The sequence below is a fragment of the Zea mays genome, chromosome 8 (genome assembly GCF_902167145.1).
Source record: "Zea mays cultivar B73 chromosome 8, Zm-B73-REFERENCE-NAM-5.0, whole genome shotgun sequence".
In the NCBI taxonomy this organism is placed as follows: domain Eukaryota; kingdom Viridiplantae; phylum Streptophyta; class Magnoliopsida; order Poales; family Poaceae; genus Zea; species Zea mays.
The window spans coordinates 134,584,501-134,597,507 of NC_050103.1; the positions used below are offsets into that span (position 1 = coordinate 134,584,501).

Below are 13,007 nucleotides of genomic sequence, written 5' to 3' on the forward strand. Positions count from 1 at the left end.
CCAATTGATTTAGTCCTAGAAACTTACATCTTTCTTGTTCTTCTCCTAGCTTTTCTGTTTCTCCTCCAGCAGAGCTCAGAATGGTACTTTCTCTACAGAAAGAGTTAGAGAGCAAACCAAAGCACCAAACTTGTAGTAAGAGGTGTATGCAAAATGGTTGAACACTCAAACCTTACATACTTAACCTTTTTCATCGTTTTACCCAATTTGGCTTGTTTGAGGTCGATGTTGGACTCTAAACCATCAAGTCAACTTGACTTGATCTAGATTGACATATCTGAGCCCCAACCCCCGTTCACTTCTCGAGCTTGATCTTGAGCCTTATGTAGTGATCCTTGATGCACCATAAGTCTTCTTAACTCGATCAACCTTGACTTTGCAAGTCTTCTTCTTCACCCCTGGCTTTGGGTTCCTGGTCTCCTTGACCTTCTCCCGTGCACTCGATACCTCGAAGCTCTTCTTGCCTCCATCATTGGCTTGATCGGTTGTCTCTGAGTTACGCACACCAAGTCTCACTTAAGCAATGTCCATCTTACTTGTGATGTCCATTATCTATAGATAATCCAGTCTTTGGACCATCACACTTGTTCACTTGTGTTGAACCCTGTTAGCTTTGCATTAAGCACCTGTTCAACACTTAGCACACTTGTTAGTCCTTTAATTGGGTTGTCATCCAAACCACCAAAACCCACAAGAGAGCTTTCAAAATATTGAGACTATTTCCCTTTCAGCATGGTAGTTTTTTCGATAGAAACAATTGTTTCACTCGAGGAGTTAGTGGCAAATAGGGAAGCTGCTTATGTGCAACATCTGTCACACTCATCATTATCAACTTCCACAAATCTAGATTGTCCACATTTCAGACATTTTTCTCCCCTGCATGCTCCTTCATGAAAAGCATATAATTATTTTTGCACAGATCAATCTTTTCATAATCCATATTGAGACCTTTGATAATTGCCTTTGAATGATACATGTCTTTAGGCAACTTATTGGGCTTTGGCAGCACATTCCCGAATAACTTTAAGTCTCATTGTAACAGTTGTTCGAGAAAAAGTACTTGGACTTAATGGATATGAGCCAGGTCACAAAAGCGAGTATACTCACACCTGTGAGTTCATGCAACGACTCTTCAGAGTCTTTTAGTAGCTTAAAAAATCTCGAAACCTCTGGTGTGGGAGGTTCCTCGAAGCTTAGGTTTAACTCTGGATGTAGCGAATCTAACATCTCATACATCGCATCACCACCAGCCCAATCATTGTTCTCCTCCTCTTCTACATTAGGGTTGGGTAATACCTCACCATAATGTTCCCACACCTTATATCCGGACATAATTCCAAACTGACAGAGATCTAGGCTAACTCTTGCCTTATTAAGCAATATATTGTTTTCGTGCCCCCTACAAGGACATCTGACAGTGTCGGTTAATGACAAGGAGAAAACACGGTCCACAAAATCTTTGGTCTTGGCTACCCACTCATCAGAATGACGCTCATTCCTTCTCCAGCCATTGTACATCCATTTACGATCATAAACCATGCTCGAGACTATTAAAGCGGACCATATCATAAGAACATCATTCAACTTTCTCAAGGTTATCGGTCCTACATCTATAGGCAAGGATAGGTCCTAAACCCACCCAAGAGTGACCGACAAGGCGCGTATTTATGACAAGCTAGCAGGATTCGAAGAAAATTTCGGCATCATAACCTCGTTGTTCTCTAGCTGCACACTAAATATGGTGTAGTGGAGAACAGTGAGGTTATGCCGAATTTTTTTCCTTTGGATCATATTGCCTTGTCATAAATCCGAGTCCTATCGGTCACTCCGAGGCTGTCCATAATTGGGACAATTTTAGACGGGTACGTCTCACATACGTCGAGCACGTGAGACGAACCTGTCTGAAACGGGTGACACACAGGTTACGCTACTACAAAATATAACATATGCTAGTAAGAAAGTAAAGTACCAAGAAATACTATATATAACACGTGTTATTAACGAAATCAAACTAAACAACAATACACCCTAATCAAACATACATACTAATCAAATACCCTAATCAAACAAGTATACTAATCAAACATACTAATAATGAAATACATACTATTTTCGTCGTCAAATAAATAACAGCAGCCAAAAATATGAAATAAAATATGAAAAAAATAACCTCTCACGGGGTGATGACCGGTCGACGTAGATGGAGCGCGGACCGATGATGACGACATGTGGTGGCGGCGACGACGAGCTCGTGCAGTCCGAGTCGGCGCCGGGGCGCCGGCGAACGGGGCAGGGACGTGCAACGGACGTACGAGTGACGAGCTCATGGACAGGCGATAGACAGCCGGCGAGCGGGCGACCGGCGGCTTCGCGGATGGGCATGCGCGGCGCACCGGCGACGAGCGGGGGCGAGTGCACGGTCATGACGGTTGGTGGCGGACGCGCGTACGGTGAGGTGAGGCGAGGGCGGTGACGATCGACGCGGGGCAGAGAAGTGTGGGCACACGCAGAGAAAAGTAAAAACAGGTCCACGAGTTCGGTTTTAAGCCGTTAATTTTCGGCGGCCTTAGGGTAGCCGCCGAAAATAGCATTATTTTCGGCGGCTTTGTCAGACCACTGAAAATAGCCTTTATTTTCGGCGGTCGGGGCCTAGCCGCCGAAAATAGCTCTGGCGGTTGCTGTTGTGGTACTCCTAGATGTTAGTGCTAGTTACATTTGGATTGTCTCTAATAGGCTAGTCATGGAGGCACGACCTAAGTCTGGAATGGTCCAAAATAATTGTGGGTCTAGGCTGACACGACACAATACGTGGATCGTGCCTGGGTCCCAACTCGGGCACACGGGTCGGGCTTTGGCACGGTCCACTTAACTAGGGTCCATCAAAGCCCACTAAAAACACGCGTAGTATATATATACTTTATCAGTTTGGTCCACCACCATAACGCTCTATTTTATTTTAGTCATACATGTGAATTGCTTTATATTACTATTTTGTTTATATGGGCCGGTTTGGAATATTATATTATTTTGGGCTAACCTAACACACTTAAGTATTTGTGGGCCCATACCGTTGTCCGGCCGACGGCTCGACCTACGGGCTGACACAACATAACCCATAACTTGGACTGGGCTTTAATATGTGTGGGCCGTGGTGCCGACCCAAATGTACATGTATAGATCGTCGTTGTGACTAACTCTTGGCGACAATCAATTTAAAGTCTATTTGTTTGGGATTATAATCTAGCCATATTATATAATCTAAGTTATATATATAATCTGGACAGATTCAAACAAACAACCTCTTATTCTCTTTTGGTGGGACAACTCTTTACAGATCATCGCACTATCTGGTGAGATTATGCATGAATTGCTTGCTAGTTGTTCTGTCGTGGTGTATAGCCTTTGTCAGTTATCTGAAGATCTGCACAGAGGGATATCTGGCTGGCTTCAATTGTGCAACAGATCTGCTTGAGACCCCCATCCATAAGCATACAGTCGAGTCAACCGAGAGAACACGTCCAAGCATGCTCAGTACAAACGGTAACAGGCCAATCACGAAGTTCACATCTTCCATACCACAGAAAAGAAGCGTTCCCTTACACAAGAGGTGATGACACAGCGTACTAAACTACATATCCAGTTCGACGAACCGCAATGCTGTTAACAGCATGACCGAAAATCAAACCCGTACACACTGGTTGACGCCTACCCCCGCCTAATAGACTAGTAGTAACAGATAACACTACTGACCATCAAAGCTTGAACCACAGATGAACTTGCAAGCACATCAAGACTCCGATGGCTGCCTGATGCCTTCCCAGGTGCCAAAAAAAAGTTTTAACCGACAGAGTAAGATAACCAGTGAAGGCGTGACGCCATTTATGCCCTGACAGCCCAAAAGACAGCTCCCCCTCTATTCACGCTCGACCTGAATGGTCACATGGCTGATGTTGTACTCCGTCTTGATGTACCCAATCACCTTGTCAAGGATCTCGTCTGCGTCGGCTTCCCTGGCGACCGTCACATGGCAAGCCAGTAGCACCTTCCCCACTGTGATGGCCCAGATATGCAGCTCGTGGACGGCAACCACGCCTTCCATCTCGCAGAGCCCCCTCTCCAGCCTGGTGGCGTCGATCTCACGGGGCGTGCTTTCCATCAGGACCTCGAGGATGTTGCGCAGCATCCTGATCGTGGTGAACAGCACGACCACCGAGAAGATGAGGGTGCAGATCAGATCGATGATTTTCCACTCGGGCTTGTACCAGATGATAGCCCCGCCGATCATCACCCCGATGCTCTGGATGGAGTCCCCAAGCACATGAAGGTAAGCGCTGTGTACGTTTATATTGCGTCGAGGCTTCTTAGCAGCAGATTGGGTGCCCTCACAGTCGGCCTCGTGCTTGATCAGTGGCTCCTCAGCGTCATGGTGTTGTCCAGTGCCTGAGTGGTGGTGGTGATGTGTTGTGACAGTAATAGAACTTCCATGGCTATGCTCATGATGATGAACATGGCCCTGTTCTGGTTCTTCATGGTGAGAATGGCCATCGTCTGAATCACCATGACCATGGTCATGTGGATGTCCATGGCTGTGTCCATGGCCGTGCCCGTGGTCATGGCCTAGCAATACAGCCATTATAATGTTGACAAACAGTCCAAACGCCGACACAGCAAACATGAGGGAGCCCTGCACATCGCCACTCTCGTTAATGAGCCTTACAATAGCCTCATATACCAGTATGCCAGCAAGTAGCCATATGAGCTGAATGGAGACCAAGGCACCAAGAATCTCAATCCGGAAGAACCCATATGACTGCTGCGGTGTTGCTTCCCATCCAGCAGCCCAGAGAGAGAATAACGATATGGCAAATGCTGCCACATCAGAAAGAAGGTGCGCCGCATCAGTTAAGATGGCAAGACTGTTTGCTTTGATGCCCCCGACCACTTCCACCGTCATGAATATGATGCAAAGGATCACTGCGATTATAAGCTTCCTCATGGACGTGGATCTCTCCTTGGCATCTTTCGAGGAGTTACTGGAATCAGAGAAATCACAGGCACCACCCTTGCAGAATTTGTTCCCTGATGCAACAGAAGCTGATGCTGAGATGTCCATTTTCACTTCAGCAATCTGAGAATGTAATGGATTATGGTTTTCCATCTGAAAGTAAGATAAAAATAAAATTAATACACATCAACAAAGATGATGATAGATGCATAGCTGAAATGTCATACAGTCTAAGAAAATTTGTTATATGCATTTCAATTCTTGCTACAGCTGGTGTGGAAATTGAAGAGGCAGGCAATCTATTTGTGCCACTAAAGGAGCAAAACTGTAAGAAGAGTATCACTGTCATGATAGTAAAAATCTCAAAACAAGCTAGAGTTCAATATTGAAAAATGTCAGTTCATGTATGGCCAAGGGAATTGCTTGCAAGGAAAAAGGAACTCTTCAAGAAAGATTCACACAAGAAAGTTCCTCAATAACACAATATGCAGATTGCTGAGTAGTTTGACAGAACTTAAACAGGTCAGCGTTGACACGTCACTCTGTATCCTGGCTGAATGAAAACAAGCAACCAATCAAACTGCTATTGCATGTACATATGCTGGCTATTTGGGTCTGGTTCACTGATACGAGTTAGACTATGCTGAAGCAGGAAACCAATCATGTGCTTTGTGATCCATTGAAACATACAGTAGTAGCACATCCTTGTTGATCATATCAAGTTCCAAGTAAGGGAACTGAGAAAATAACAGAACAGCAGGGGAAAAAACAATTGTCTTTCTCTTCCCTCTCCCCCTTTTCTTTGTCTTCCTCTCCCTTTCCCACAAGTGACATCATCTCTAAGTGCAGACAAGTCACCCTGATTAGTAAATCCCACAAAACATTTTGTCGTCCACACACAACAGCATAAACCAACCTAGAAGATTCAATCAAGTTTATGAAAAAAAATGGGTAGAACTGTAGAAGATTCAATCAAGTGCATTTAAAAATGGACATAAACATAATATATGCACTCGACACAGCTACATTACACTATCCAAACAAAGCAAACCAAGTAAATCTCAAAAACAGATTCAAAGCAGAATCAAGGCCGATGAGAATATCTGCTGCCCCGAAAGCAAAAGCACAAAAAAAAAGCTAGATTCCTCAAGATAGGTATGGAAAATAAGATGCGGTACCGATTGAGCGAGGCCGGCGATTCCGCAACCCAAGACTTGGAAGTTGGAACACAACTCAACTCTGGCCTAAACAAAGGATATGCAAGCAAAAACCAGTGGACTGCCGTCTGGAAATTGGAACCAACCGCGCGGCCAGGTGGTACTTGTAGACGGATGGGCGCAGCCACGGGTGGGGAGAATCAGAGGAGCATCATTGCCGAGACCCCTCCACGGGCACACAGTACCCGTGGCATTTGACGCGACGCCCCAGGTCGCGGAACAGGATGGTGATGGGACGGAACACAACCAACCAGCCGACCCTACCGACGGAACCCATCAGACTGGCTGGCGAGGACGGCCACCAGTACCTTGAGAGAAGAGAGCAATGGAATCGCGGTCCCGGCGAATAAACCCGCCGCGGAAACGAACAAGGCGATCGATCCCACCCCTCGCTTTGGTAGGGGTAAGGAAGAAAGCGACCGGGGTGGCAAATTATGTGCGCACCTGCTACCGGCCGCTACGCCCACGGACTTTGTCGGATCGGAGGAACGAAAGATTCGTTGTGATCCGTCGCGGCCACGCCCCTCGGGCGGCGGTCGCATTCGCGCTTCCCCCGTTCAACGACTGCATCATGAATCCGTCTGTCTAACCACCCAACCCAACCAGCAAGATTAGGAAACGAAATACCCGGCCGCGACAGCGATTGTCCGCGCGAGTCAGATCGGAGGCGCCGCTCCCGGTCGCCTCCGTCCGACTCTTCCCGACCGAACGAACGCGGAGTCAGGGAAGGAAGGAGGAGGAAGGGTGTGCGTACCTCGCCCGCCCGTGCGGTCTTCTCCCTGGGCCGCGGGCCGAGGATGGGTAGAGGAGCGGCGGATGCGTGGGGCGGTCGAGGCGGCGGCGGCGGCGGCGGCGTGGAGACCCGAGTGGAGGGACAGAAAGAGGCGCCTGCCTGCCTGACTCACGGCGTCGAGGGCCGAGCGGCCTGGCACGGGGATCAGGGGATGGGGCTCTGCTCGAACAGCGTGACTGGCTGGCTGCTACTGCAACCAATGAGACGGTTATAACACAAAAGTTTTATGGCGCAGCAAAAGGATACGAGTTTGTGTGGACAGCTCGGCCCAAGAAGCGAAGCCCAGTCCACCCCATGATTGAGTCCACCAGCCCACAGTGGCGTCGTGCGCAGCCGCTACCCTGAATAGAGCGCAGGGCGTGCTGCGTCTGCGATGCCAGCGGCGGCCGGCGACAAGGCTCCACATGGCCATCGAGCGCAGGGAGGGAGAGGGCAAAACGGAATCGCATGGAAAGACCAAACCGCGAGGTACTGTACTACATATAACTTCAGCCATATACCTTTTTTTCCTTTCTTTCATTCGTCCTCCGGTCGTCGTCAAATTCGAAGGATGAATGGATGGTGCTTAGGACAGCAGGTTGCACTGCAGGCGTGTAGGCTATTTGACCGGTAGGAGTATTTTGCATAAGTTGCTGTCGGCGTGTCAACCGTGCATATATAAACAGAGAGGATTCGTAGTTAGACATACAATCTTGGCCTTAAGATAAAGGTTAGTGTAGTAGTTGGAGTAGTCCTAAGGACTGGTTCCAACAGACCCTCCAAGGGGTCCTATACTCTAAACTGTAATTTAGAGCAGATTTTCGTCATCTACTCCCTCCATGTATAGAGTACGCTGTTGGATTCTGTATATATATTGTTTTTTATCTCTTATACCCATAATCCATTTGAATACTTTAAGCAACCGGTTCAATAAAACTAAAATATATATAATATATTTGAGAGTATAACAAATACGTATGTAAAAAAAATGTCTCTAACATAAGTATTTGCGTATAGAGGACATGATTAGAGGATGTTGTTGGAGAGGAAGGTGTATAGAGAATGAAATCTTTTAGAGAGGACTGTGAAGGACATATAGAGAGGATAGATATAGAGGACGTTGTTGGAGACAATCTAAGATCCCTGCCTTTGTAGATGTGGAGGAGGGTTCTGGCGCGATGGAGGAGGCAGAGTCTGATCACCCGCCGCTGCCGAGGAGGCTCAGATCCATGTGTTGTTGGGTTGCCGTGATCCTCAGTCACTTTATATTAGAGCGACCCCGGTCAGTGAAGTGCAGTGAATATATATGGGGAATCGTGTAGAGAAGAGCATGTCTCTTTTTTTCAATTAACCCTTAGAGACCCCTCAAGAGACCTTATATTAAATAGGGAAATGAGGTTGTACATGTCCTTAGTGAGGTATTTGTCTTTTGAATTTTTTTTCACTTAACCCTTAAAGATCTCTTATTTAATGGGGTTAGACTATCTCTAGAAACTCCTTATCCCAGTCCTTATCTCACTCGCTATTTTAAACTCTTCTATGCAAAGAGTGCAAAACAGTGTTATACATATCTGCATGCCTTATACACATCCTTAAGTCGATCTTGTCAGGGCGGAGGCCCAATATGGCTCGTTATTACTTGAGCAATACCTTAGCCCACCCCAATAATAGTCTAAGAAAATGTCAATAATAAAAAATAACATCTACTTCTAACCTAAAGTTGCTACTTGCTAGCAGCCAGCACTGCGTCAACCGCCCATACGGCGTCCCGAAGCTCCACGCGCTCCTCCTTTCACCCAGCTTCTGTTGAATAATTAGACAAATTCCAGTTTAAATTCCGAATATAAATCATGACAAAATCACAAGCACTGAAATAACAAGCCAAATCAGATGATGTGTACTGATTAGACTTACTGATAGATGGCACGCGCCGGAATCAGCAGGGTCGACGATGTCGAAGTAGCAAAATCAGCAGGGTCGACGAGGTCAATCAGATCACGAGCAGTCGCGTGAAGACGCTTCCCAAAAACCTTATTCGGCCTCTCCTGGTGCAGGATCTAGAAGGCGAAGGGTTCCGGAGACCTGCTCTCCTAATCGCAGATGCACCTCTACGATCGGGATGAAGAGAACTGGAAGGCGGCTCAGCTGTGAAGAGAGGCGAAAGCGAATTGGGATGATTTGGAGGCTGGCTGCCGGGCTCCTTTTATAGGGCCGAGTCCGCGAACCCCCGTGCTTATCCGCCCACGAAAATCTCGCAATCAGTTGAGATTTTATAGCGATTGGTTAGGATAAGCGTAACAGCCAAGAAACCAAAAAATCAAACGGCAAAAGGTAGTCGCGCCCCCGCAAGGCGAGGGGCCGGATTTTGGCGGACCATTCACGCGCATGTCGTGCCCCCGCGCCCTTCGCCCCGGCCAGGCCAGGCGAGGCGAGGCGAGCGAGCGCGCGCGCGCGTGTGGCTCTCCACACTCTCTCCTCTCATCCATGACTTGGTGAGTGAGTGTGGCTTCCATATTTAAGCTAGCTCTACTCCACTAGAGCTAGCAATATGGTGCTAACGGTTCCACCTATCCTCTAGCCATCCTCTTGTATGGGCTTTTGAGATTTTCTGGGATTTATTTGAATATCTTAATTGGGCCAAGCCCATAAATCCTAACAATCCCCCACCAGATCTCAAATGTCCATCTGCAGTTTTCGCCACTGTTCACTACTGTTTAATATACTAGTTTTTTTTCAGCAGAGACTGTTAAGTTGAACTTCCGCCTAGAACTCCAAGCTACACCAACCCACAACTTGGACAATGGACTATGCCTTGAATTGCAAGTTTTGCGTGAATGGGTTTCACTTGAAGTCATGACCAGTACTTGGCTACCAGTAGTCCCCTTCTCGGGTGGAGCATATACGTCGTACTCCAAGGTCTCTTCATGAGTTTACTAGAGATCACCCAGATCTCATAGACTGCGACGTTAGACAGTCTAACTCATATAGGTGTGTTCTTTCAAAGAATGTTCTGCGGGACAACATCTTCGCTAATACAAGCCAACAGAACACATTAAGGCACAAAGCCAACCTGCCTTACAGCATTTGAGAGTATTGCATCTTTACTTAGAGAGGGTCAAAGGCTACTCTCCTCAGTTCACCAATGGCTTGTTCTTCCCAGGACCTAATTCACGGGATCTCCGATCACATAGACTGGGTTTCCACCATGGCAACTTTATTCGGGTCTCATACCCATCTCTCTCGATGCGGTTTCTATCACATTACGTGGTAGTCCCTTGGTAAAAGGATCTGCCAGATTTTTATCTGTTGAAATATAAGTCACACTTATAACTCCGGAGTTTCTCAACTTTCTAACAGACTTCAATCGTCTTTTGACATGTCTTGATGACTTTCCATTATCCTTAGAACTCGTCACTTTAGCAATCACTGTCTGATTGTCACAGTTCATAAGGATAGCTGGTATTGGTTTCTCAACCACCGGCAAGTCCATCAAGAGTTCACGCAACCATTCTGCCTCAACGGTTGCTGTGTCAAGTGCAGCTAGCTCGGCTTCCATGGTTGACCTCGTCAAAATGGTCTGCTTGCATGACCTCCATGATACCGCACCTCCACCAATAGTAAAGACATAACCACTGGTGGCATAAAGCTCGTCTGCATCAGATATCCAGTTCGAATCACTATATCCTTCAAGTACTGCATGCTGACCAGAATAGTGAATTCCATAACTCATTGTCCCTTGCAGGTAGCGCATAACCCGCTCAAGTGCATGCCAATGATCAGTCCCGGGGTTTGACATGAACCTGCTCAATTTGCTCACAGCAAACGAGATATCGGGCCTTGTTGCACCAGCAAGATACATGAGTGAACCGACAATCTGAGAGTATCTCAATTGGTCTAAACCAATTCTCTTGTTCTTTCGCAGTGTCACACTGGGATCATAAGGTGTTGGAGAAGGTTTGCACTCAGAGAAGCCAAATCGCTTCAAAACCTTTTCAACATAGTGAGATTGCGAGAGAGTAATCCCACCATCTGCCTTAATCAGCTTGATGTTTAGAATCACATCAGCTTCTCCAAGATCTTTCATATCAAAACTCTTTGATAGAAAAGACTTGACTTCATTGATCACATCAATGTTTGTGCCAAATATCAATATATCATCAACATATAAGCACAATATAACTCCTTCGCCCCCACCACAGCGATAATATACACACCCGTCTGCCTCATTAATGGCAAAGCCTGCAGACGTTAGAGTCGTGTCAAACTTCTCATGCCACTGCTTTGGTGCTTGCTTCAGACCATACAGAGATTTCAATAACTTGCACACCTTGCTTTCTTGACCCTTTACTACAAATCCATCAGGCTGTTCCATATAGATTTCCTCGTCTAGCTCTCCATTAAGAAAAGCTGTCTTTACATCCATCTGATGAACAAGGAGACCATATGAGGCAGCCAAAGAAAGTAGTACTCGAATAGTGGTCATTCTAGCAACAGGTGAATAAGTATCAAAGAAGTCTTCTCCTTCTTTCTGAGTATAGCCTTTAGCCACAAGCCTAGCCTTGTACTTTTCAATTGTACCATCAGGCTTGAGCTTCTTTTTAAACACCCACTTACAACCCACAGGTTTGCATCCATAGGGTCGACCAGTGACTTCCCACGTACCATTTGAAAGAATGGAGTCCATCTCATTATGAACTGCTTCTTTCCAATCATCTGCATCTGGAGATGCAAATGCTTCTGCAATGGTAGTAGGAGTATCGTCCACAAGGTACACAATGAAATCATCACCAAAGGATTTTTCAACCCTTTGTCTCTTGCTCCTTTTAGGAGCATCATTGTCATCCTCCTCTAGGACAATTTCATGTGGCTGTTCAAAACTCTCAATAGGTGTACTATGTTCAGGAGTTATCTCAGAAGAGTATCTAGAATTGCTATGAATGTCTTTCATTGGAAATATATGTTCAAAGAAAGTAGCATCACGTGATTCCATAATAGTATCAACATATACATCAGGAACTTCAGATTTAACTACTAAAAATCTATATGCTATGCTACACGAAGCATATCCAAGAAAAACACAATCCACTGTCCTTGGACCAAGCTTGCACTTTTTATTAATTGGTACATTGACATTTGCCATGCACCCCCAAGTGCGCAAGTATGAAAGTGATGGTTTTCTCCCAACCCACTTCTCATAAGGGGTTTTCTCTTCTTTGCCCATAGGAATTCTATTCAGAACATGACATGAAGTCAGGACTGCCTCCCCCCACCATGCCTTAGATAAACCACAAGTGTCTAACATGGCATTCACCAGGTCAGTCAACGTACGGGTTTTCCTTTCAGCAATCCCGTTTGACTCGGGTGAATAGGGAGGAGTCCTCTCATGAATAATGCCATGTTCTGCACAGAAATCGTCAAAGACTTTGGGAAAGAACTCGCCACCACGATCTAATCTAAGATGTTTGATCTTTCTTTCTAGTTGGTTTTCAACTTCAGCCTTATAGATTTTAAAGTAGTCTAAAGCCTCATCTTTAGTTTTTAGCAAGTATACATAGCAAAATCTAGACGCATCATCAATCAATGTCATGAAGTATCTCTTACCACCCTTTGTCAACACACCATTCATCTCACAAAGATCAGAATGTATGAGTTCTAGCGGTGCCAGGTGTCTCTCCTCAGCAGCCTTATGAGGCTTTCGAGGTTGCTTCGACTGCACACAACTATGGCACTTAGAACCTTTGACTATGGTGATATTCGGAATTAAACTCATGGTTGCAAGCCGAGACATAGAGCCAAAATTAATATGACACAAACGAGAATGCCAAATACTCGCAAGATCATCAACATTAGCACAAATATGGTTCACAGACTTATTATTGAAATCTAACAAAGAAAAGCGGAACAAGCCTCCGCAATCATAGCCTTTACCAATAAATTGTCCAGACTTGGATACAACTAATTTATTGGACTCCAAAACTACCTTGAACCCATCTCTACATAGAAGGGTTCCACT

At 45.9% G+C, this 13,007-nt stretch overlaps 1 protein-coding gene across 2 annotated transcripts; it reads right to left on the bottom strand.

The window, feature by feature from the left end:
• Nucleotides 1–3,541: 3,541 nt before the first annotated feature.
• Nucleotides 3,542–7,165, bottom strand: LOC100282686 (metal tolerance protein A2). Of its 2 annotated transcripts, none has more exons than NM_001155593.2 (2): nucleotides 6,184–6,386; nucleotides 3,542–5,158 (listed from the first exon to the last, which is right to left on the bottom strand). In NM_001155593.2, exon 2 carries the CDS (start codon nucleotides 5,156–5,158, stop codon nucleotides 3,914–3,916), a length of 1,245 nt encoding a protein of 414 aa, NP_001149065.1. In that variant the 5' UTR covers nucleotides 6,184–6,386; the 3' UTR covers nucleotides 3,542–3,913. The 2 variants fall into 2 exon arrangements, with proteins under 2 accessions (NP_001149065.1, NP_001335895.1); NM_001348966.1 differs by lacking the exon at nucleotides 6,184–6,386 and adding an exon at nucleotides 6,977–7,165 and having other exon boundaries at nucleotides 3,553–5,158.
• Between the last annotated feature and the right edge of the window lie 5,842 nt (nucleotides 7,166–13,007).

Bases quoted from the DNA above. Each gene is read 5' to 3' on its own strand.
- LOC100282686 (NM_001155593.2), bottom strand. From the start codon at position 5,158: ATGGAAAACCATAATCCATTACATTCTCAGATTGCTGAAGTGAAAATG.